The following is a 26,673-nucleotide window of genomic DNA, read 5'->3' on the forward strand; positions in this document are numbered from 1 at the left end:
TTTTGCACAAGCTATTAAATGCTTTTGGGCTGGCAATCGGTCTGCAAAAGCCCTAATTCATGCTTCACCCAAGTCCAATATCGCAACTCCTGCTCCAGCTGGTGCGCAGCTTAAAGCTTTTGAACATTCCTGCTTACGTGGGTGGCAAGCTCGTAAAAAATGCTCTTATTGATAATGACACCTCAAGATGCATCGACAGAGCCAGCCCAGCTGTCGAAAATCCGTAGCATCGGCTCTGGAAAGAAAAAGGGGGGTCCGTCTAAGACAAAGATTGATGTCTACTGTGCCGCTGTTGACATCACAACATTGCTATATGGTTGCAAGGCATGGACATCATGCTGACAGCATATAAAACAACTCTACGGGTTCCATCTGTGCTGTCTGGGCTGGAGAGCCAGCCCAACACGGCAGGATCTCATCCACAGCCTTGAGGTCTTGCACGTTGTGGAACTGCAGGCCCTTCGGTGATGATAACTGGAGCTGAGCTGTGATGATGCTGTGGTCATCTGAAAGAGTGAATGGTGAAAGGATTCCGAAGAGGGTCTTCTGTGGAGAGCTTGGCATCCAAGCACACTCCAGAGGTGCCCAGAGGAAAAGGTATAAAGATGTAGTAAAAGTTGACCATTAAACGTGATCCACCGATGCTAGTGAATGAGAACTTGTGTCCCAAGCCAGGTTCTTCTGGGGCCAGAAATGCCATTTGGTTATCCATTTCTAGGAGCACAAACACACTGCTACAGCAAAGAACAAATGTGCAGTATGAAAGGTGACTGATTTCAAGAGCTGTAAAATGACCACTTTTGATCGTTGCATGCCCAATCTGCAGTCAGCCTAACCTTAGCCTCCACATACACCTCAAAAGACACTGGAAGTGACAGTATGTAGGCTTGTTGGGCATTTCCATCAAGAGAATCCATCATTAACTCCTTTGGGACATGTAAGTCCAACAAGACTTTACTAAAAGTGTTTAGTGTTTACTAAAAAGATCTTTCTGATTTCGAAGAGTTTGTTCCTTTCTTCTTCTTCTTCCCATTATTATTGTGTTTAAAGAATTTACTATGTGTCAAGCACTGTTCTAAGCCCTGGAGTAGACACATGATAATCAGATCGGGCACAGTTCCTGTCCTACAGTCTAAGTACGAGAGAGCACAGGAAGTGAATCCTCAATTTACACATGAGGAAACTGAGGCACAGATAAGTTAAGTGACTTGCTCAAAATTACATAGGAAAAAAGTGGTGGAGCTGGGATTAGAACCCAGGTCCTTTGACTCCCAGGCCAGTGTTCTTTCCACTTAACCATACTGCTCCTCTCATCAGATAAGCTCCATGTATCCCTTTCTTCAATAACAGTATGGCAGTGTGCATAGGACCATGTGGCTTTTTCAGTGATGAAATAGGCCCATTTTTCGGTGGTAGATTGACTGATTGAAGAGAAAGCCTAGACATATTCATCGTTGGCAGTTCACTTGACTCTCAGTAATTTTAAAGTATTGATGATACAATTCTTCCTCTGCTTCAAGTATCTTAAAAATATTTTTTAGTCAAGTTTGCTGGTGTCATCTGGTCTTGATCTTAAAAATTGCTTTATAAACAGTATTTCTGAGCGATATCCCCTTGGGAGTCATGTTGATAGGTAATTTAATTGCTAAATTAACAGGTCTGCTTTGTGATGGAGCAACACCCTGTAGATTCCTTTTGGTTTTCCCGGAACTTGACAATACATTATTTTTGATAGTTAGGGTACTCGTTTTGAGTATACAAGCTGCATTGCTAGTGTGAATTTGGAGTGTACCAGCGCATTTGCCACGTACAAATTCTAGGTTACGCTCCTTGATGTCATTTTAGGTGCTTCACTATTCAGCCTCACTTTTACCTATCTGCTCTCTTTGAACTATTGACACTTTGGGACTGCAAAAATTCCATGGAACCAAATTCCACATGTTTATGTGAATAAGTGTTCCCACCATTAAGATTCAACAGTTATCCCTCATTGTGTTATCGTGAGATTTGGCGAATGACAACTCTGAGTTGGCTTTGTCCTCATTGTTATTTTTTGTCCTTTAGCGGCTGTCTTTCTATTTAGGCATGGCCCGATTCCCCTTATCATCTTGGTTGCCCTCCTCTCCAGATACCAGAACTGCTCACGGTATTCTAGGGGCAGAGGTACTGTGGCTTTACAGAGCAGCATAAGAATATCTTCTGTTTGTTCTTCTTGCAGTTCTCAGTAATGTTTAGTATTCTGTTGACCCTTCTGGCTGGAATGATGATATGAGGGAATATTGAACAATGACACCAAGATCCCCCCTCCTGCTCACTTGGAAAGTCGTCTGCCAGACGGCAGACCGGAGGAAAAAAAGATTCCGAGGAATTTTGCTAAAATATCCCACAATGTAGAATAAACTCAAGAATTCATTATGTTAAACTGGAAACTTTGAGAAATGAATGGCGTATTTTCCATTGAACTGAAGCGGTGATCTAAAAAAATGATGTTCTCAAAGAATGCATCTACACTATGTGATACATATCATTATGTCTACTTCTCCTGCAGAAGTCCTCCCATAAAGGTCAATTATTTCATAATTATTTCCCTCTAGATTTTAAGCTCATTGTAGGCAGGAAACACGTCTACCAACTCTGTTGTAATGTTCTCTCCCAAGCCCAGAGTACAGTGCTCTGCACGCAGTAAGCGCTCAAGAAATGATCGATTGATAAGTCTAATTTCAATTCCAAAAACCTTTGCAAAAAGTGAAAAGTAGTTTTATTGATCTTTTAGTTCACTTACATCCAGTTCTACTATGGCCGATTATTGGTAATGGCAGTATTCTTTACAGTGAGCTAGAAATTTTTTCTATATTTCATCCAAAATGGTTGTAACATCAGCTGAACATCTGGAGACATTTTTCAGGCAAGAAGGGTCAATTGATATTGCATTGTACTTGTTCCAACAATTTCAGTGAGTAAAAAATACATTCTAAATTCTACCTTTAAAATTTATAAGGTCTGTTTCTATTTTTATAGCCAACTTTCCTAAAAAGCCCCAGCTCTACCTTTATGTTTTCTGAAAGCATAAATATCTGCAGTAAACAATATTTTTATATGTCAGTGTTGAGGCCATGGAACTAATGTGGGTCACTGTGTTAAATATGATAGTTATTCATCGTATATTCTTAATCACAAACACAACTGAACCAAACTAATACTTGGCATTCAGTGCCCCCAATACGGTGATTGGAGGTGTTTCAAAGATATAGATTCAGAGAAAAGTAAAGAAAATGTAAGACCGAAAGCAACCCCTAAATCTAATTTCTCAAAAAAAAAGAATCAGTTTCTCCAAAGACATGCTGCAGATTTTAGATTGGTTACATAAGCGTAAACTCTACTGCATCAGCTTCCTCGATGACCTCCAAGTCTCCTGCTCTCTCCACTCCAGTTCCTATTTCACTCTGCTGCCCAGATCATTTTTCTACAAAAACATTCAGTCCATTTTACCCCACCCCTCCAGAACTTGCAGGGGTTGTCTATCCACCTCTACATCAAATGGAAACTCCTGATGTTAAGCTTTACAGCACTTAACTTCTCCCCTCCTAGTTTACCTCCCTAATTTCCTACTACAACCCAGCCTGCACACCGCTCCTCTAATGCCAACCTACTCCCTGTACCTCAATCTCATCTTTCTCGCTGTCAACCCCTCACCCACATCCTGCCTCTGGCCTGGAACACCCTCCCTCTTCAGTGGAAAGAGCCTGGGCTTCGGAGTCAGAGGTCATGGGTTCGAATCCCGGCTCTGCCACTTGTCAGCTGTGTGACTGGGGGCAAGTCACTTCACTTCTCTGGGCCTCAGTTACCTCATCTGTAAAATGGGGATTAACTGTGAGCCTCACTTGGGACAACCTGATTACCCTGTATCGACCCCAGTGCTTAGAACAGTGCTCTGCACATAGTAAGCGCTTAACAAATGCCAACATTATTATTATCTGACAAATGATCCCTCTCCCCACATTCAAAACCTTATAAAAGCACATTCCTCCAAGAGGCCTTCCCTGATTAAGCCCTCCTTTCCTCTTCTCCCACTCCTTCTGCATCACCCTGCACTTGGATTTATAGGCTTTATTCCCTCCTACCTCAGCCCCAGGCCACTTTTGTACAGATGTGTAATTTATTTGAATGTCTGTCTCCCCCTCTAGATTGTAAGCTCCTTGTGGGCAAAGAAGGTGTCTATCAACTTCGTTATATTATAGTCTCCCAAGTGCTAGCCAATTGTGGGCAGAGAATGTATCTGTTTATGGTTAACCTGAATGATCCTGAATGGGGCCGGTGAAGAAACAGGGCACATAAGAGGAAGGAGTTATGCTAATTTATGGGATGAGCTTGTCTGTGTTTCATATGAGAGTGTGATCTTTCCTATATCAGGGATGGAACCTTGGCGACAGTGAACCCTGGCATTGGGGGCCAGTGGAACACTTTGACAAAAATATATGTGGCGGGGGGAAGTGCGATGTGTTTATATGTGTGTGTGCCTTTAGGAATTGCTATCCCACCAAGATAGCCATGTCCCTCAGACTGATAAGGAAGACAGAGCCTGTTTCCTTTAAGTACAAAGCAGAGGGGCACACTGGCATGGGTGGAGAGAGGGGTCACTTTGGGGGGAAAAGGGACAGGAGTCCTTTATTCCGGGCACCGAGGAAATCAGCTCCTAGTGATTCATAGGGTCTCAATGTCACGCCAAGCCTTTCTCCCCATAACAATCCATCGATGATATTTATTGAGCACTTAGTATGTGCAGAGCACTGTACTGAGCACTTGGAAAAGTACAATACAGCAAAATAAGCAAACATATAGCTGACTATACCGAATCTGGGCAGAGTCACCGAGATAAGCCAAAATATTGCCTACTCCTTGTTAGAAATTGTGTTTTACTGCTTAAATGTCACCTGGATATTTAGTTTGGTGGCCTGAACCTCTGAAGGGAAGGATATATTTAGGGTGCTACATTTCAGTAAGAATTTTCTGTCCACTTCAAACTGTAGCTTCTTTCTCCTTACTGGCAATGTGTTTTCTCTGTTGTCTCTTAGGTTCAGAAGGAATCGACAGCCCGCTGAGATCTCTGTGGAAAGACTTTGGTATGCAAAACCTCTTGATCAGAGGAATTACCATGCATTCAGGTGGTGAAAACAACTTTTTTGAAGCCATTGTGTGAGTGTGTTTTCAAAGCATCCTTCCTTTTGAACTTTAGAAACTAGGTAGAGAAAGTATAATTTTCCTCGATGGTCATTTTGAATACATGAAACATCAGTTTTAACGGGGCTACAAAAATTTCAAAAAAAACTCTGCTTCTTTAACACAAAAGGATGGGTATCAGGTAAATGATTACGGATATGCACAGTACGGGCCACAGGTCAATTTGTTGGTAAAGTACACTTTTCAATTATTAGTGAGGTATGCGTGCATTATCCTTCCAAAGGATACATCAGTCTTCAATCTGATTTAAGGTCAAAACAGAAGCCTACTACAGGGTGAACATATGTCGGTAGCATAAAACCTACCTGCCAACTGAAAGAGATTGGCACAGTTGGCAGTGTTTGCTTACACAGGAAGCAAAGGAATGAAACAGCAGGTAGTACTATGCGATAGGAATGATTTGAATTAGCTTAGCTACCCGTGAGCCAAGAAACTTGCCTGCCATCTTGGATGCACTCTGCAGAGACACCTAATGACAATACTTCATAAGCGCTTAAAATCATTTCACATGAGAAGGAAATGGTAGCAATACAATGGAATGGATTGAACAGCACAATTCAAATATCGAGCATCCTTGATTTTCTCTTTACCAGAATCTATCGATCAACAGTATTGATTGAGCATCTATGGTACTAGTAAGTAAGTAGTCATTTAAGTACTTGGGAAGGTGCAATACAACAGAGTTGATAAACGGCTCCATGCCCGCAACAAGATTACCGTCTAGAAGAGGAGATAGACATTACCGTAAGTAAATTATGGATATGTTTGTTAAGTGTTGAGGGGCTCAGGGTGGGGTGAATAGCAAGTATTTAAAAGGTACAGATCCAAGTGCACAGACATTGCAGAAGGGAGAGGGAGTCAGGGAAAAGAGGGCTTAATTGGGGAAGGCCTCTTGGAGGAGATGTGACTTTAAGGGCACCAGGAAGCCTTCAGGAATGTCAAAAGTGTCTTGGGGAAAAGGAGAAAATGCTCAAGAAAAGGGGGTTTGGATTGGACTTATGTTCTACTGCTTTTTGTTTGTCTTCAAATGGTATTTGTTTAGTACTTACTACGGGCCAGGTACTGTACTAACTGCTGGGGTAGATACACACTAATCAGGTTAGACACAGTCCCTGTCCCACATAGAGCTCACAGTCTTATTCCCCATTCCCCATAACACACAGAGGTTAAGTGACTTGTTCAAAGTCACACAGCAGACATGGGGCAGAGGTGGAATTAGAACCCAAGTCCTTCTGACTCCTCAGATCCATGTTATATCCACTAGGCCATGCTGTTTTCTTACCGGAGTAATGCTCTAAAAATACTTGCAAGACGTCAAAAACATATTCAGATCTTTGATCCTGGTGTTTCTAGAGTGTAAGCATTGTCGGCAGGGAACATGTCTATCAACTCTGTTAATATTGTACTCTCCCAAGTGCTTAGTGAAGTGCTCTGCATATAGAAAGCACTCAATAAATACCACTGATTGACTGATTGATTGGTGTCTGCCTGTGGAGAGGACTGGGGAAAGAGAAGCTGTGGGTGCTGGGGGGGAGGGGTATGGCCCTGGATCTCAGAGGGAGGGAGGAGTGAGTCCTTTCTCTCCTTCTCCCAGAGGCATCCTGCAGTCCACCCCAGGACAGGAAATGGTGAGCTAATCTCCAAACGATCCCTTTCTGTTCTGGAAAATGCCTGGTTTAGGGAACACTTGGGATGGTGGCAACCAAAGAAGGGGTATAGGACTTAGGATTTGCAAGGCAGGGAGTCCCAATATCCTGCCTGTCCTGGAAAGAGAAGAAATGGGGGGCTTTAGAAACCAGCAGAGGCTAACAGAGGTGTGAGCACTCCTAAATGACTCCGGAGGCTAATTCGATGGGATTTAAAGCCTGCAAACCCCCGAAACTGTCACAAGGGTCCACAAATAGATGCGTTGCTATGAGAATGGCTTCTCAGTTTCTTTTGCTATTTCTTCTTCCTCTCTCTGTCCTTTAATTGTGAGTGTTCTGCAAGGCTCAGATCTGGATCCTTTTCTCTTTTCAAGCTTACTTTGTGTCCACTGCCACATTTAAGATACTGACTTCCAAATCTTTATCGCTCACCCCGATCTCTAACTTGCAAAACAATCTCAGATGATCTTCTGCCTTTAGGAAATCTCTACCTGGTTAAGCTTCCGGGGCCTTCAATTCAATATGTCAGAAACCGAACTCCTCAACTTCTTCTTTTAATCTTTTCCTCTTCCCATCTTTTCCAGTATTGTTGTCCACACCTGGTGTCATCTTTGACTTCTCTGTATGAATCCCTAATTTATTTATTTATTGATATTAATGTCTGTCTCCCTTTTAGACCGTAAGCTTATTAAGGGAATGTGTCACCCAATGCTTAGCAGTGCTCTGCACCCAGTAAAGTGCTCAATAAATACTATTGACTGACGGAACAGATGTCTCTCTCCCATTTGCCTCCCACTTTCAAGGCCTCAAAAGTCCTTCAGTTATTATTATTAATAATAATAGTAATGATGGTATTTGTTAAGCACTATGTGTCAAGCACTGTTCTAAGTGCTGGGGTAGATACAAGGTAATAATAATAATAATAATGTTGGTATTTGTTAAGCACTTACTATGTGCAGAGCACTGTTCTAAGCGCTGGGGGAGATACAGGGTCATCGGGTTGTCCCACGTGAGGCTCACAGTTAATCCCCATTTTACAGATGAGGTAACTGAGGCACAGAGAAGTTAAGTGACTTGCCCACAGTCACACAGCTGACAAGTGGCAGAGCCGGGAGTCGAACCCATGACCTCTGCAGTGGATTTGACTGCAATTATTCGAATCTAGTTAGTGCTTTGTTAATAGCAGACATCAATTAATCAATGGTATTTATTGAGTACTTACTGTGCGCAGAGCACTGTACTAAGGGCTTGGGAGAGCACAATACAACATTTAGTAGACACATTCCCTGGTCGCAATGAGTTTACAATCTAGAGGGACATTCTAGAGTCAATCACTCACTCAGTGGTATTTATCGAGTGCTTACTATGTGCAGAGCACTGTAGGAAGTACGAGTCCAACGTATATTGATAATGATGATGATGGTATTGCTGCTGATAGAGATCGAATCTCATTACTTGTGTTTTGGGGGGAATTACATTGAACAATCTAACAATTCCAGTGAAAACAAGCAGCGTGGCTTAGTGGAAAGAACACGGGCTTGTGAGTCAGAGGTCGTGAGCTCTGATCCCAGCTGGGCCACTTATCAGCTATGTGACTTTGGGCAAGTCACTTAACTTCTCTGGGCCTCAATTACTTCATCTGTAAAATGGGGATTATGACTGTGAACCCCACATGGGACACCCTGATTATCTTGTATCTACCCCAGCGCTTAGAACAGTGCTTGGCACATAGTAAGTGTTTAACAAATACCACCATTATTATTATTATCTTATGAATGGGAAGCATTCAAAAGCATCACCTCGCTCTGCAGATTCCCGGTATTTTCATTTTTCCTTATATTTTGCTAATGAAATGTTGCCAACCATTTCCTCTTAGATATCTGTTTAGGCTGAATTTGCAAAGCTCCTCTAGAACTACAGCAAATGTCATAGTTTTACCAAGCTACCATCCCCTTCTCCCCTTTCTTCCTAGTTAAATCTGCCCCTTCTACCTGTGACTCTGATTACATCCCCTCTTATCAATTAAAACCACTTCCTCCCACTTTCCTCCTCTCCCTCACTGCCAGATGCAATCTTGAAAGGTCCCGTCCCCTTTGCTTTCAAACATACTGAGACTCACTTAATCCTCAAATCACCACTGCCGGAGGATCCCACAACCCCCTTCAGCTACTGGCCACCTCCCTCCTCCCTTTCCTGTGCAAATTCAACCTCTCACTCTCCAGAGACTCCCAGAGACGGCTGTAATGCACCAAATATCCAAACTCCCAGCGATGGCTATAATACACTTGCCGCCTTCATTTCCTCTCCACCAACATTCTTTTTGGATCCACTCCAGGCAGGCTTCGGACTGCGTCATGCCACTGAGCATGCCTTAATACGCATGCACTCTTCATTCTTCTCCAACTTACCTCCTAACTCTACCCCAATCTCACCTCACCCGCCTCCAGCCATTTGCTTGGCCTGGAGCTCCTTCCCCATCCAAATCCACCGCAACTCAGCCTAGCCCAGCGCCAAAAGCCTCCTTTTCATGCATTCAATCATATTTATTGAGCACTTACCGTGTGCAGAGCACTGTATTAAGCGCTTGGGAGAGTACACAATAACAATAAACAGACACAATCCCTGCCCATCCCATCTCCATTAACAAGCCTGCCCAAATTCAATCCCTCACCGTGAGTTGAAGCAAGCCAATCACATTTTTCTACTACAGGTTAAGGAATATTATTTAACTTCTTACCTGACTGACCAGGAGGAGGGACACCTGATGATCCTCTTGGGAGACACAAAAACACAGTAAGTACAGCCGCTTTGTTCCCGGCACAGGGTTCTATGGCAATAGGTTTGGGGGCACCCTAGAAAAAGAAAGGAATATTTCCAATGCATATAATTCACGTAACAGAAGTTGACCTTCTTTCTATAGAAACCTAGTTGAGCTATAAGCAATACAGTCTATGACTATTTTTCCCATCAATTCACCTTGCTGGAGACACAACAAACCGTAGAATTAATTAATTAAATGATCAAAAAGACTCCGTTGGCAGGTTTTGATTTCAATTAATTCACCGAAAGCTACACAGTTAAGAACATCTCAGTGCTTTCATCTGAATTTTAAGTCAGCAGGAATAGACGGTTCCGGGAGAAATAATGGAAGAAGCTTTAGTTTAAATACGATGAGCTCGTTCTCCTCTGGGGGTGGAGATTTGGAGACCCACTGCCGAGACAGTGAGCCAAGCCCAGCTTCCTCCTTATCCTTTCCTGGATTCTGCCCTTGAAAATGGGGTGCGTCCAGGCCAGCAATTAATTTGTGCCACGACCTGTCAGACCTTATCCCCTGGTACTTCTGGGAATAGTGGATCACAGCCTGGCACACCTTGGCAGACAAGACCCACGAGTATTTTGCCAGTGGTAATAATGATACTCATGTCTCTGTGCAGTCGGTCATCAATCAATTGCTTGAGGCCGGGGAATTGCTTTCATTACAGTTGGAGCCCCGATCTGACACACCTTCTTCTAAGGAGGAAACAACATGGGTCTGGCAGTCAGATGACCTGGGTTCTAATTCTGACTCTACTATTTGCCTGCTGTGTGACCATGGGCAAGTCATTTAACATCTCTGCGACTCAGTTTCCTTATCTGTAAAATGCCTGTTCTCCCTCTTACTTAGACTATGAGCACTGTGTGGGACAAGGGCCAGGTCTGAGCTGATTACCTACCTCAGCACTTTGAACACTGCTTGGCACATAATCGGTGTGTAACACATACTATTATTATTACTATTGTTTTTAATATTTCTGGGAGTAGGAGGCTAAGAGGCAAAGCCAATCCCTTTTCTAGACCTTACGTCCAGAACAGACCAGGCTTCCTAAAGCAGTCCCACGGATGGGAGTTCATCGAGGGCAGACTCTGCTGTACTGTACTCTCCCAAGCACTTCGTACAGTACTCTGCACTCAGTAACTGCTCAGTAAATGCCACCGATGATGGTGACAGGAGGGTCACCGCTAGCACTGGTCTTCAGCCCTGTCCTCAAATGGTGGTGTACCTGGTTAAAGCAGTGTGTCTGCCTTCCCAAAGTGTCTGATCCCCAAATCTACACCTCCAGCCACAATCTCTATGCTTCTCTGCAGTCTTATTTCCTTCTGCTTTCAGGACATCCCTACTTGGATGTCCCACAGACATCTCAAACCTAACATGTCCACCCACAGAACTCCTAATATTCCTATCCAAATCCCGTCCTCTCCCTGACTTTCCAATTACAGTAGCCAGCAACATCATCTTTCCTGCCTCACAAGCCCGGGATGTTGGAGTTCGCCTCGACTCATCTCTCTCGTTCAAAGCACGTATTCAGCCAATTATCAAATCCTGCTAGTTCGGTCTTCACAATATTGCTAAAATCTGCCCTTTCCTCTCCATCCAAACCACTATCATGTTGTCGCAAGCACAGATCCTATTCCTCCTTGCCGACCTCCCTGCTTCTCGTCTCTCCCTGCTTCGGTCCCTATTTCACTCTGCTGCCCAGATCATTTTTCTACAAAATATTCAGTCCATGTTAACCCACTTCTCAAGAACTTCCAGTGCTTGTCCATCCATCTCCACATCAAATAGAAACTCCTTACAATCGGTCTTAAGACACTCAATCACCTTGTCCCCTCTTACCTTACCTCCCTGATTTCCTACTACAATCCGGCCCACATGATTTGCTCCTCTAATGCCCACGTACTCATTGTACCTCAATCTTATTTATCTTGCTGCTGACCCCTCGCCCACATCCTGTCTCTGACCTGTAACGCTCTCCCTCTTCATATCCAACAAATGATCCCTCTCTCCACCTTCAAAGCCTTATTAAAAGCACACTCCTCCAAGGGGCCTTCCCCAACTAAGCCCTCATTTCCTTTTCTCACACTCCCTTCTGCATCACCCTGCACTTGGATTTGCACCCTTTACTCAACCTCCCTCAGCCCCACAGCACTTATGTACATATGCATAATTTATTTATATTATGTCTGTCTCCCCCTCTAGACTGTACGTTCCTAGCAGGCAGGAGGCACATCTACCAACTCTGCTGTTATATAGTCACCCAAGCTCTTGGTAGAGTGTTCGGCACACAGGAAGTGCTCAATAAATACGATCAATTGATTCCCCACCTTTACTAGCACTAATAATCTAATGATCACGCTGACAAAGGCAGAATGAAGCCTTTGTAGATGAGATGCTCTTAATCCCTTCCTCTCCACACAAACCCAGTGGAGACAAGGATGCATGCGCTGTGGGAATTTTATTGAATACACTGCTTTAGCTGATGTTATTGAAAGAAAACTAAGAAAAAGAAGGAAGTGTCCCTTTTGTAATTAAAATAGCCCCTTGGCATCGGCAGGCTCTCAGTTTCGCGAATTCATTGTTGCTTGTATCCGTACACCGTCTCTTTGATCACCAGCAACCACAGCCTCTCCTTTCCAGAAACTGCTGGTCAGCTCCCCTTCACCTCCCCATCCCAGGAGAGCCCTGATGCCTGAGAGTTGTTGGATACATTTTTTTTTAAAAAAAGGAATTTCTTAAGCACTTACTATGTGCCAGACACTGCACTAAGCAGTGGGGTAGATAATAAGATAACCAGGTTGGACACAGTCCCTGTTCCACATAGGGCTCAGATGAGGTAACTGAGGCCCAGAGGAGTGAAATGACTTGCCCCAGGTCACACTGTTACGACTAGGGGCAGAGCTGGAATTAGAACCCAGGTCCTCTGGCTCCAGTTCCCACTAGGTCAATCTGCTTTTCTCGTACTTTTGTGAGTACTTTAAGTGCAGCTGATGTCTGGTGAAAATGCTACTTGCAGTTTCATCTTATCCATGGGGGTTTGTCTAACTGACACCCTGTGAAAACTGAATGGCTACTAGCAGAGGTCACACAGCAGGCAAATGGTAGAGCCCGAATTAGAACCCAGGTCCTCTGACTGCCAGGCCCATGTTGCTTCCTATTTAGAAGAATGTGTGTCAGATCAGGGCAAAACTAAATGAAAACTAAACAGATAATTCTGGTAAAAGTTCAGTCCGAAGACTACAGTTTCCTGAAAGTTTAACAAAGAGGCATAAAAATAATATATATGTAGCGTCATGCAAAACTAAAGCCAATATTTCTGATGACAATGGTTTTATGTAGCTATAAAGAATTTCTCCTCTATAGTGACATAAATATAGTCTTTCAAAATTATCATTCTTCCACCACATTTTTGGAGTTTTCAAGGTAAAGGCCAGGGTTCTGTAAAAATCCATATGATATAAAAATTATATGGGGAGAACATCCTGAGGTATGCAGTTATTGATAGCTCTATTCATACATTTTGTGTAGCTAAGTGATACCACTTCATATCTTTAAGCTCAACTATCATTGAGCTTATAATAGAATCCAGAAAATGTGAGGTCAAAATCAGCATAAGTATATATTTTGTCTCCCTTGGATAAATATTTAGAGAATAGATTTGCCATATTTGGGGGCCAAAAGAAAAATATGAATATTTTGATTCCTATTTCTACGCTATTAAACTTTACATAGACAGGAAAAATGCTAAGTATATATAAATGTCAACTTGTTCAAATATACTGGGAGAAAATATGGCTTATTCAAGTTAAGATGAAGGTGAGCTCCTGGAAACTAAAAAAAAAGTTCCTTTTAGAAGACAAAACAATTGTTAATTTCTATTCAACTAGTTCTTAGAATGCAATAATTCATTATGTTTAACTATGAAATTCTAACCCACAATGAGCCTTTAGTAACTGATCACACCGGACAAAGGAATCCCATCAAAAGTAGTACTCATGTTTGACACTGGAATATCAAATTCTATAGTTATAAACAAAAACAGTCAACAAATTCTCATCTTAAGGAATTTCAAAACCTAATGAGCATCTTGGGGGAGGCAGCATCTAACATTCCTGGTCTGACCTTCTTTGTGCATGGTTCCTGGCACATGAACCTGGATTCCGCTGTGAAAGAATTTTAACTGTTTGGTTTTTTTTTCTGAAACCTCGTTGGAGAACTATGACTTTCAAACAATGATATTTAGTGAAAGTTTACTTTGTGCAGAGCACTGTACTAAGCATGTGGAAGAGTACACTATATTTACATTTGGTAGACTCTGCTGCTGTTCTCAAGAAGCTAATAGTCTAATTCTGGACTCTTAGTTCATGAGTCTATTTGTCCTTCAGTAATATCTCCTATAAGTATGATTTCAGAAAGTGTAAATACTTCAAGATACTATCAAAGACTGAAGACTTTGAATAATAATGATGGTATTTGTTAAAGGCTTACTGTGTGCCCAGCACTGTTCTAAGCACTAGGGTAGATATGAGGTAATCAGGTTGTCCCACACGGGGCTCACAGTCTTAATCTCCATTTTACAGATGAGGCAACTGAGGCACGAAGACGTTAAGAGACTTGCCCAAGGTCACAAAGCTGATAAGTGGCTGAGCCGGGATAAGAAGCCACAACCTCTGACTCCCAAGCCGGTGCTAAAACATCTACCAAGGCCTGGAGACCCAGTGGCTCTCCCTGATACGATACCAACTGATAACCCAGTTTAAAATGAACTCCATGGGTAGTTACTAGGGGAAAAGCCATTGAGGAGAGAAATGAAACATCTGTTACTTATTCATCAAGTGCTTTGAAACTTCAATGTGAGATGGCTCCTGAGATACCGTAGCTGGTTCTTGAATATAGTCATAAGGCCAGAGAAAAGTGACATCTTGAGAACAAGTGAGGAGAAAAACAATCACCTTTATCTAAAACTGATAATATCAACTCTGTTCCTGGCCTGGCAAGCCACTGAAAGTTGGTTTGAAGTATTTTAATGTCTATTTCCCCCTTAGGACATTTAACTCCTTGGGGGCAGGGAATGTGTCTTCCAATGCTACAGTATTATATTCTCTCAAGTGCTTACTACAGTGCCCTGCACACAATAAGTGCTCCACAAATACTATTCCGTCAATCCTATTTATTGAGGGCTTAATAATGTTGGTATTTGTTAAGGGCTTACTATGTGCAGAGCACTGTTCTAAGCGCTGGGGTAGATACAGGGTAATCAGGTTGTCCCACGTGAGGCTCACAGTCTTCATCCCCATTTTACAGATGAGGTAACTGAGGCACCGAGAAGTGACTTGCCCACAGTCACACAGCTGACAAGTGGCAGGGCCGGGATTCAAACCCATGACCTCTGACTCCCAAGCTCGGGCTCTTTCCACTGAGCCACGCTGCTTCTCAGCGTGCAGAGCTTACTGTGCAGAGCACTGTCCCAAGCGCTTGGAAAGTACAATTCAGCAACAAAGAGACAATCCCTGCCCACAATGGGCTCACAGTCTATAAGGGGGGAGACAGACATCAAAATAAGTAAATAGGCATCAATAGCATCAATATAAATGAATGGAATTATAGATATATACATATCATTAATAAAATGAATAGAATATGTACGTATATACACACAAGGGCTGTGGGGCAGGGAAGGGGGTAGACTAGAGGGAGCGAGTGGGGGCAATGGGGATAAGCAGAGGAAAAAGGGGCTTAGTCCAGGAAGGCCTCTTGGAGGAGGTGAGCTTTCAGTAGGGATTAATTGCAATTCATGCCCTTGAGCCCATCTGGCTAACTGCAGGAGAATGGGAAACAAAGCTCTGCCAAGAACACAACGATGAGGTCATGTGAGATTTAGAGCTATGCAACCCTTCATTTTAAAGGCATAACTGATGATAGAACAAATTTATATTCCTTGGAAGTACAGTTGTGTCGCAAAATGGGGTGACAGATGCTGTATTTTTTCAGCATATATCACTGTATCATAAACAAACAAATAAATAAATAAATAAATAATCATTGTGATATTTTTAAGCACTATGTGCCAAGCACTCTAAGTACTGGGATAGGTACAAGATAACCAGGCTGGATGCAGTAACTGTCCCACATGGACCTCACAGTATAAGCCGGAAGAAAAGCAAGCACAGAATCTCCATTTTACAATAAGTTTGTCCTCTAGACTGTAAGCTCGTTATGGGCAAGGGATGTGCCCGTTTTATTAATAATAATAATAATTACGGTACTTAAATGCTTACTATGTGCCAAGCACTATTCTAACCACTGGGGTAGATACAGGTTAGTCAGGTTGGGCACAGTCCCTGTCCCACATAGGGCTCACACGCTTAATCCCCACTTTACAGATGAGGTAACTGAGGCCCTGAGAAGTGAAGTAACTTGCCAGGGTCACACAGCAGACATGTGGCAGCGCTGGGATTAGAACTCATGACCTCCTGACTTCCAGGCCTGTGCTGTATCCACTAAGCATTTAGTACAGTGCTCTTCACACAGTAAGAGCTCAATAAACACGACAATGAATGAAGAGGAAGGAACTGAGGAACCGAGAAGTTAAGTGACTTGCCCAGAGTCACGCAGCAGGCAAATGGCAGAGCTGGGAATAGAACCCAGGTCCCCCTAAGTCCAGCTAGTTCTTTTTCTATGACATTTCAAGCATATGCCCCTTTTGCTCCACCCAACCGGTCTCTGGCCCAAGTTCAAGTCATATCCTGGATAGGCCACTGTATTAACTTTTCCACTGGTGTACCTGCTTTCAGTCTCATTCTCTCCTTCAGTCTCCTGCCCAGTTGCTTTCAAGCTGCTGCTGCTTCTTGAAATGTCACTCGGCATACAGCTCTGCACTACCAACCTCCTTTCACATTCAGTAAATACCCCTCATAAATGGCTTCAAGGCTCTTCACCATCTCTCCCATGTGATATATTGGCTTTCTTCACCCTCCAAATCCCAGCTCATGCTCTTCACTCCTCCCAAGTGCCCCTTTTCAACTGCAACTTTCCCATCTTCGACCTCCCACTCTTCCTGTTCTTCTGGAGTGGGATTCTCTCCCCCAAATCGACCAGACCACAATTATCATCTCAAAACAATGCAGATTAGATTTCCTTAAGAGGAAGAGCTATGGGCATCTCCCTCTAGACTGCAAGCTTCTGTGGGCAGGGAACATGTCTATCAACTCTGTTGTACTATACTATCCCAAGTGGTTAGTATCAGTGCCCTGCACATATTAAATGCTCAATAAATTCAATTGATTGATTGGTTGAATTACATTTATAGCTACAATTATATTCTTATTTATTTTTTTGGAGATAAAATCACTTCATGAAATTTTGTGAATTTATTTCCCTTTCGATTTTTTTTCCGGGAAATCTGCAGTGACACTAATGGATATTTGACTACCCATTCAGTTTTAAATATTACTGGTGAGTTTTACTGCTCTAATGTTTTCAGGAACTCTGTTCTGGATCTTTTCAAAATCATTTTTAATGTTTCCAAAGAGACTGTAAAAAATTTCACTTTGTTTCTTGTATCTTACGGCACAAACTGGCAATTATATAGCATCATTCAGATCCTGCAGCAGAAAACTACAGAAACTCAAGATAACACTTTAGATACCCTGAGGTTTGTCAGATGTTTAAAGACAAATATACAACCGTGAATCAAACACAATTCACATTGACATAACAAGCTCCCTGAAATGTGCAATTTATCAGGCATTTTCCATGGCTGCCTTTGAAAGCGATAAGACGTGTTTTCAATTGAAATTTACTCAAAACACTGTCATTGTTTTGAACAGAAATAATCTGGTACTGGACCATGCCAAAAAGCATCTATGACAGTTATATAATTAGTAGTTTTTTTGCTTGTGAATTACTTCCTTGAAAACACCTTTTGTTCATTGATTTGGTAAAAAACTTCAACTTCAATTTTCAAATTCCCCTTTTCATGGGAGAAACAATTCTCAATGACATTGTATGTGATGATTTCTAGTGCACTGACTTCATATAAACAACTTACATATTAAAAAATCATCAGACTGCAAAAGGGGCTTTCTAATTCCTTAAGCAGTTCAGCAAATGCATTCTGACTAGAGAAGCCAAATGGCTTAAATATCCAGCACATTTCTTACTGAATCATTGCCAGATAACAAATTGGCATGAAATACTCTGTATTCAAAGTTCACAGTGGGTTAACATGACAAGTCTGCTTCATCCTCCAATATATACATATTTGAGGGTGACCATTTCTTTGATAATAAAGACTACCTTTTCTTCTGTAGTTGAAAGATGGAGCAAAGTAGCTTGGTGGCATAGAGCGCCATGTGGAGTGGATCTTCCTGGAACAATAATTTAACTGGGAGGGCAGAAAAACAGTGGGAAGTACTGGGTCCTGGCCAATCAAGTTTATCAAATGTGTTACAAAGTTCTTTCCATCCTACACAATCCAATCATTTCACCGTACCTGTCTGTTGAGTGCCTTCTGGGTGCAGAGCACTGTCATAAATGTTCAGTAAAGTACGATAAAGGTAGAAGACATGATGCCTAACCTTAAGAAGCTGATGATCCAGCAGAGGAGAGGAATGTATATTAATTACAGATAGGAGGAAGGAGACAATAGAAAGATGTATATGTGGATCAGTAAGTTCTGAAATAGTAGAATTCATAAGTAGATATGTGCAGATATCCAGAGCACTTTGGGTGGGGTGATTCTTAATAAAAACATGCATTGACAAGGGAATCTGCGGTATTTAAAGGTTGGCTCTGAAACACATTTCAAAACCTGAGAAGAATGTAAGGCCCTTTGCTAGAAAGTAAACTCCTTGAGTGCAAAGACTGGGTCTACTTATTTTATTATACTCTCCCAAGCACTTAGTAAAGTGCTCTGCACAAAATGTGTTCAATATACAGCACTGTTTGATTGATTACAATGACAATAAAGTCTAAATCCAAATGCCATTTTAAGAACAGAGGAAGTAGATTTTATTTTGGCCAAAAAAGGATCACAGAATACAGAAATGAAGAGAAGGAAATGTTGGGTCAAGGATTTTTCTGAAAAAGTCATCCATTTGAAACTGGAAAACACTTAAAGAACAGGGGGAAAAGTAATCCATTTGAAACTGGAAAACACTTAAAGAACATGGGAAAAAGTGCCAGTGGGACTATTAAAAAAATTAAAATATGGGAGCAGTGTCTTTGGATTAGTTGGGGATTGCTATATTTATTAATGACAGATCTTTACTCAGACCGTTGGAACTTTGGGGTGTAACAGCCTTGCGAGTACAAGGTAGCTTTGCCTTCTGGGTGGCATCTTCTTCTGGATAGTCCTAGAAGCCTGAGTCTGGAACTACTGAAGACGGGAAAGAGGTGATCCCGGGAAGAGAGAGACAATGGGAAACAGAAAGGGGGGAGGTGGGGGTGGATCTGACCCTCTTCCTAATCTGTAAATCCCATACGGCTTTAACATCGGGAAAAGAGTATTACGTGAAAGTTTGGGTATTGTTCTCTGTGCCAATAGCTGATACTTTATTCAAGTACTGTAGAACTTTACATCTCCATCTCTTAGCCATATTTTGTTTTCTGACTTGGCACTTTCAGGGTGCAACTAATTTTTAAAAGCATATTATTATTATGCCATAAGACAAATACAGTGCCCAAGACTAAATGGCCACTATCTCATGCCAAAAAGGTAATTAGGAAATTGAATCAAAGAATTCATGATTAATGTAGATACGTTATACCTGTCAGCGGTAATACGTTCTGACAAGAGTGGAATAAAGTTTGGCAGTATGCTCAAGTGGGTCTGATCTATGACAGAAATATAAAAAATGCAAGCAACTGCACATTAATCATGTTAATGCTTTCCAACTCAAACACTTTTAATACAATTCTTATTAGAATTCATCTATAAATTTAAATCAGTATTTTTCAACAGCTTGGATAACTTGGAATTTGTAGTTTAATGAGTTTATATTAATTTAAAATTGAGTTTTTAATCACATTAGTTAAATGGCATTAGTTTGGTGAGAACCAATGAAGTCAGTCTGCTGATCCATATCACAGGCATCGATTTCATTGGGATAACAATGAGATTCACTATCGTAACAGCTGATTCTTAGATTTCAATGGGCGAGAATCGGAGAACAAAATGGAAATCACATCCTCTCCTTATTAGCTTTTTGCTTTGCAGGAAATGATACATGAGGAAAAAGCCTGTAAGATTGCTATGCTCCAAGTGAGAAGGCCTGGCATTTAGAGAAGAAATTAAGCTGACCTACACTTTCATACCCAGGGTTAAACTGCATTAGAAGCATATTCAAAGAGAATAATGTATTACACAAGGGAATAGGAGAAAGCATAAAACATGATATTCATGTAATGAGTACGCTACCCTGAAGCTTGCAAAGGCATTTCAATCTTAAACTTCATTTTCTTAGTTCCCTGACTTTTCTCCTCCTCCGTGTTCAATACTTTCAAGTGTGGTCACAGCCCAAAGAGACAGTGTGGTTCAATACTCTATGTTCAAGGGGAAATAAATCCATTGACTTAGCGTTATGGACTCTGCGTTGTTGTCATGACAAAAGCATAAGCACACAGTGGTATAATGTTCTAATACAGACCCACAGGCTCAAAATTAGTTGCCCTTCAAAATATCAGCGGACTGGTCTCACTTGATTTAAATGTTTCAGGATAAAGACGCAGAGGGTGGATAGCAAAAATAACATTATTGCTTTTTTCCAATCTTTGGAAACCTAAGAAAAATCAAGCCAATATAGCCACTTTAAGCAATGAGAGTCCTTAGTAATTTCATAGCTTTATGACAATCATTACTGGTGAGGTAAAATGATTTATTCTGACAATGTATAAAATATGTCCCCTTATTATAGTTTGACATTAGTAGTAATAGAATTTACGGTTTTCAAGGCACTATTCTAAGAACTGGGAGATAATCCACAGGTGAGACGTGGTTCCTGTATATTTAATCTCTGGTATTAAATTTTGCGTCCCTCTCAGGGTCTCACCTGGAGAGTTTCCAGTCCTCTACCAGTCACGACTATGGGAGGGACAGTCAAGCAGAGGCCTGTCCATTCCATTCCATTCCTAGCCTGGGCAGTGGCTAGCGAGTGGAAGACAATCTGCTACAAGTCAAAACTCACCTGTGCTGGGCAGCAGTGGCAAGGGAGAGAGTCGAGGGCGGGGACTCAAGTTTACTGTGGGGAAGGAAGCAATGGTAAACCACTTTCATATTTTTACCAAGAAAACTATGCACACACTACTAGAGCGATTGCTGAAGGAGGCGGGGTGTTCTGGGAGAGATGTGTCCACGGCGTCGCTATGGGTCAGAGGTGACTTGAATGCATAAGACAAGACTACATTTTGCTGCACCATTCTAAATCAATGATCGGGAAGGTTTCCCTAGCCTAGTTGCACTGGAAGACTAATTCTGCATTTGCCCCGTTACAACTTAGAAGCTCAGTCTGTCTGACTTCCAGCCCAATTCTGTTAACCATAGGCCTAGTAGAAAAAACACAGGCCTGCAAGTCAGAGGACCTGGGTTCTAATCCCAGCTCCACCGCTTGCCTCCTGTGTGATGCTGGGCACATCACACTTCTCTGTGCCTCAGTTACCTTGTCTATAAAATTGGGATTAAGACTTGAGCCATACGTGGGGCAAGTTGGACTGTATCCAACCCTTTCGTTTTCCATCTTGGCACTTTAAGGGTTTTTCTGAACTATTATACAAGGCATTATTTTTATGTCAGGACTGAAAGAAATTTTACAACATTTCTACTTTTCCGATAGATCTCCGATTAAGCACGGTTTAGTGGGTGGACCATGGGCCTGGGAGTCAGAAGGACCTGGTTCTAATACAGGCTCTGCCATTTATCTGCTGTGTGACCTTAGGCAAGTCACTTCACTTCTCTGTGCCTCGGTTGCCTCATCTGTAAAATGGGCATTAAGAGTGGGAGCCCCATGTGGGACAGGGACTGTGTCCAATCTGACTGATTTGGATCAACCCAGCACCTCGAACAGAGCTTGGCACATAGTAAGCACCATAATTATTATTATTATAGTCCTTTATTTGCCTGCTCTTCTAGGTGGAGAAGCAGCATGGTCTAGTGCAAAGATCACAGGCCTGGGAGTCAGAGGACCTGGGTTCTAATTCTGCCTCTGACAAATGCTTGCTGTGTGACCTTGGGCAAGTCACTTAACTTCTCCATGCTTCGATTCTCCTGTTCTCCCTCCTACTTAGATTGCGAGCCCCTTGCAGGACAGGGACTGTGTCCAATCTAATTCACTTGTATCCACCTTTAGAACAGTGTTTGACACACAGTAAGCGCTTAACAAATGGAATTAAAAAAAACCCCTACATTACTGAAAAGGAAAATTTCAAATATTTTCCTAGGATCTATAACGGATTTAAATGTTAAAAAAGAAGTACAATCTGCAAGGCTCTTTTGCTGTTTTTGTGGACCACAAAGTTCTTTAAGTTATGTAAAGTAATTTAAAAATTGACTGAGTGAACTTTTGTAAAACAGTATCTATATTGCTCATTTTAAACCTCTTGAAAAAAGCAAGTCTGAAGAATGACTATTAAAACACTTATACCTAGCACTATAATAATAATAAAAGAACTAAACCAAGAAACTCTGTGAATACGAATCGCTAGTAAAGGGGAATAAAAGTATAGGATTGGCAATATTTTTAACATAGAATCAACTGCTAATAGCACTTACATAATTAATGTCTTCTACCAAGAACGCAGCCCACGATAAGTAAGAAAATCATGGATGAAAGCCATGAAAGGTTGAGATACTTTTTTTTTATTGCTGCTGCTCTTGCAATTGCTGCATAGGCATGTGCAGTCAATTAACACGTTAAACATGCATATTGTACTAGATTTGATTTATTCAGTTTTGCATGCACACCCCCACGCTCTGTACTGGAAATACTAAATCAAAGAGGTCTAACATAAAACTCACAATTACAACTCATCATAGAAGCTAAAGAAGATATTTAAGAATCTGACAGATTATAAATATGAAATTTGTATACAAAATACTTAAGACAGATCACTTTCTAAGTGTAGATGTCACCCGATCAATCAATGGTATTTTTTAAGGGTTTACCGAGTAACGGGCACTGTACTAAGCACTTGGGAGAACAGGATACGCTAAGTAGAGGAAGCAGGAGGAAGGAGAAGCAACTCTAAAAAAAAGAGATATGTACATAAGTGCTGAGGAAAGCAGGACAATTATCTAAGCTAATAGAGGTTCCGGACTCAGATGCAGTGGTGATGCAGGAGGGAGGTGAAATAGGATGGTCAGAGGAGAGAGAGTGACAGAAGACCTCCTGGATGAGATGTGATTATTTTAGAGATCTCACAAATTTGAATCTCAAGAACAGGCCAAAGTTCTTACTGACAGAAAGGGGGTATGATTTTGCCACCGAGTGGAAATTTCCATTTTGAGCATTTCCTCTTTGGCTAAAGGGTTCCATTTAGTTCACTGGAAAAGGATGCTTACTAAATGAGTTTTGATAGCCTCAGAGAATGAATTAATACATGTCCCCAGAATGAGCATTTATTCACTTCTCCGTGCCCGATGCTTTCCCATCAATGATTTGCTCATCCTTATGGTAACTCTAATGTGGATGCATATCAGGCACCATTTTGTAATCCAATTTGTTTAAAGAACTATATTAAATTCATGGAAGTAATCCAAAATCGAATGCACCATAATGTCCTTCAATACCTAAATGCAGACATTGGCTCTCCTCTAGCTGATTCCATTGTGGGACATTGGAGAATAACTGTTGTCAGAAGTAAGTTTGGATACCCATACCGACAAGGATGTGATGACCTAGATGAGACATTAGATGATAGAAGTAATTATTGGGGGCTTTTGAAGATAAATATTAAGGCCACCATAGCCATGAGCAACTTTAAACCCACAGCAGACAACAGGTCTCGCTGTAAACTACACTCCCATCCACTTCTATGCTTGTGCGGACCCCAAGGGCAAATGGTTCTGCCAATATTCTATAATGCTGGAAAAAAAATGAAAACATCAAAACTGACTTTTAACAATAACCCAAAGCCCTGGATCACCGCCACAGTCTACTTCCTTCACTCCTGTGCACGAGCCGCAGAGCGCGACCGGCGGAAATCCAGATATCAGTCCGACTTCATCCGCTTCAAGTTCATCCTGGCATGCTTTAGCCCTGCCCAGCAAAATTATTTCTTCATCTTTAATGACTCCCATGCCCTTGCCAGTTGTTCCAGATGTTGAGAAGGAGCATGGCCTAGAAAATGGGCCTGGGAGTCAGTAGGACCTGAGTTCTAATTCTGGTTCTGTCCCTTGTCTGCTGTGTGACTTTGGACAAGTCACGTAACTTCTCTGTGCCTCAGGTCCCTCAACTCTAAATTGAAGATTAAGACTGTGATCCCCTTACGGGACAGGGACTGTGTTCAATCTGATTTGTTTGTAACCACCCGAGCCTTCTGTGCAGTGGCTCACTCCAGCCCATACTCCATTCTGCTGCGTGGATCATTTTTCTCTAAAAACATTCAGTCCACATTTCCCCACTCCTCAAGAATCTTCAGTATTTGCTTATCCATCTCCACATCAAACAGAAACTACTTATCATTGGCTTTAAAGTACTCAACACCTTGTCCCCTCCTACTTCACTTTGCTGCTTTCTTACTGAAGACAAATCTGCACACTTCGCTTCCCTATTGCTAACCTACTCACTGTACAATGATCTCCTCTACCTCACTGACGACCCCTCGCCCACCTCCTGCCTCTGGCCTGGAATGCCCTCAAATCCAACCGACGATTACTCTCTCCACTTTCAAAGCCTTACATCTCCTCCAAGAAGCCTTCCTATAACTAGGCCCTCATTTCCTCCTCTCCCACCCCCTTCGGCATCACCCTCGCACTTGGATTTTCACCCCTTATTCACCTAACCCTCAGCCCCACAACAGCTATGTACTTATCCATTAGTTATTTATATTAATGTCAGTCTCCCCCTCTAGACCGTTAGCTCATTGCGGGCAGGGAACGGGTCTGCCAACTCTTATTCTCCCAAATGCTCAGTACAGTACTCGGCACAAAGTCAGCGCTCAATAAGAACCACTGATTGATTAAACACAATGAACTGAACAAAAATGTATGACAAAAATCAAATGCCCACTGTTCTTGTCATTGATGCGAACAACGTGTTGAACCATGAGGAGAGATTAAATACAGTTCAACTGCTGCTGAGGATTGCACAAGTTTTAGCCAACTGAGTTCATCATATGGTGGTTTCAGGCATGACCCTTCTAATCTTGCCGTTTGACAGTGCCTTCTAGCAAGCCCAGAGCATTTGCCACCAATGGGGGTGGGTTTTGTCTACTGAATTTCTTTTTGTTCTTTCATCAAAGTAACTTTTCTAACACCAAGGCTTAGTGATCCATGGCAGTTATCTATCTGCGAGACTGCCTATATACCATTTGGTTTTCTTCTAAGAGTAGTATTTGGGTCCTCAGAATATTTTATCAGTATTAACTAAACTGTCTCATCAGTACTGCCTTGAAAAAATGCAGACTAAAATAGGACCCAAATTCAGTTCTCCCAGGACTACTTGTTCAGTGCCTATTGAAAATTAATGGCCAGTGCCTGTGCAATGATCCTTTCTCTGGTTATACTTACAATGCTTTACTACTTCCCATTTGGTTCTACTAATTATGTAATTGATTAAGCCTTTGAGAACACTTCTGTCACTTGGGTGGGGTTCATTACCCACATCTGTTTTTTTTTTTACTTTGTAAATTAAAGAGGAACTGCAGATTAATTAAAACAAGTCCAGTACAAATACGCAAAACTAGAGGAAAAAATTGAGATGCCTCCTTAGAACATTTTCATCATCCATATGTTCACAACTAACGGAAGTGGGAAATGATTCTTTAGGGCAATCTTTTGATACTGAACTGTTTTAGAAATAGCAAAAATACTCTTAGAACAACCAATTCATCCTGTTACCCCAGAACATTTGTACTACTTGTTTTAGTACTAGAATTATTATACTTTCATTGCAGGATGAACCGTGTATCAAATATCATGCCTAATTCCAACAGACAAAGGAGCAGGAACTTATTTACTTTGTGGGGATTTGAAATTAATCATAAAGCACATGGCAATTGTGAAATAGAAAATATTCACATATTTACATATTCACATCTTTATAGAATATTCATTTCAGTACTGCAATCAGCTTATTAAATTTACCTTACCTGGGCAGCGACTTCTAAAAATAGTTTATTTTCTCTTATACAACAGTGAAAGAAATTCATTTGGTCAGACAGTAAGTGCTCAATAAATACTGAATGAATGAATCCATCAATAAGAAGAATCCCGGTCAGATATGAATAAGAAACAGTGTCTTAGATATCTACACACCCTTTGCTAGACTATTTCTAAATATTTTATTTAGCAATTAAGCTGTCCGATCAAAGAAATCTCCTCAGTTTAATGAACTACCTTCTGTTACTGTCTGCTCTTGCAAACCCACGTTTTTTTAGACCATCCTTTACTACATCTTAAAATATGTGTCCTGCCTCTTCATCATCATCATGCCCTGCGCAATAAATATGCCATTTATTGTGCAGGGCACTGTACTGAGCCTCTTGGGAGGGTACAAAATAACAGAGTTGGTAAACACTGCCTGCCCACAACCAGCTTATAGCCTAGAGGGGGAGACTTTCATATAAATAAATAATCTTTAATATATAATTTAGAATTTTCTCACAAGTGCCATTGCAGTTCATTCCCAGCAGGTCTTTGGGCATCCTGCTATCGTCCTTTCTCCTCACACTTATCACCCGAGTAAATTATATTGCTGTGAGCATTATCTCAACGCTGATAATTCACTGTATTCAAGGATAGTCAGTTTTTCGATACCC

General features: G+C 41.6%; 1 protein-coding gene and 1 non-coding gene across 3 annotated transcripts in view; one reads left to right on the top strand and one right to left on the bottom strand.

Moving 5' to 3' along the window:
• Nucleotides 1–26,673, bottom strand: part of ATRNL1 (attractin like 1) — a 602,864-nt gene that overhangs the window by 70,149 nt on the left and 506,042 nt on the right. For both annotated transcript variants that reach the window (XM_001513843.4, XM_039914307.1), the window contains one exon: nucleotides 9,622–9,736. In XM_001513843.4, coding sequence (XP_001513893.2) covers nucleotides 9,622–9,736 — 115 coding nt within the window. The remainder of the gene's footprint in view (nucleotides 1–9,621; nucleotides 9,737–26,673) is intronic.
• On the top strand, nucleotides 20,733–20,875 carry LOC114817515. The gene has a single exon (XR_003765378.1). It is a non-coding gene; the product is annotated as a small nucleolar RNA SNORA7 (small nucleolar RNA).

This window comes from Ornithorhynchus anatinus, chromosome 16 (genome assembly GCF_004115215.2).
Source record: "Ornithorhynchus anatinus isolate Pmale09 chromosome 16, mOrnAna1.pri.v4, whole genome shotgun sequence".
Classification (NCBI taxonomy): domain Eukaryota; kingdom Metazoa; phylum Chordata; class Mammalia; order Monotremata; family Ornithorhynchidae; genus Ornithorhynchus; species Ornithorhynchus anatinus.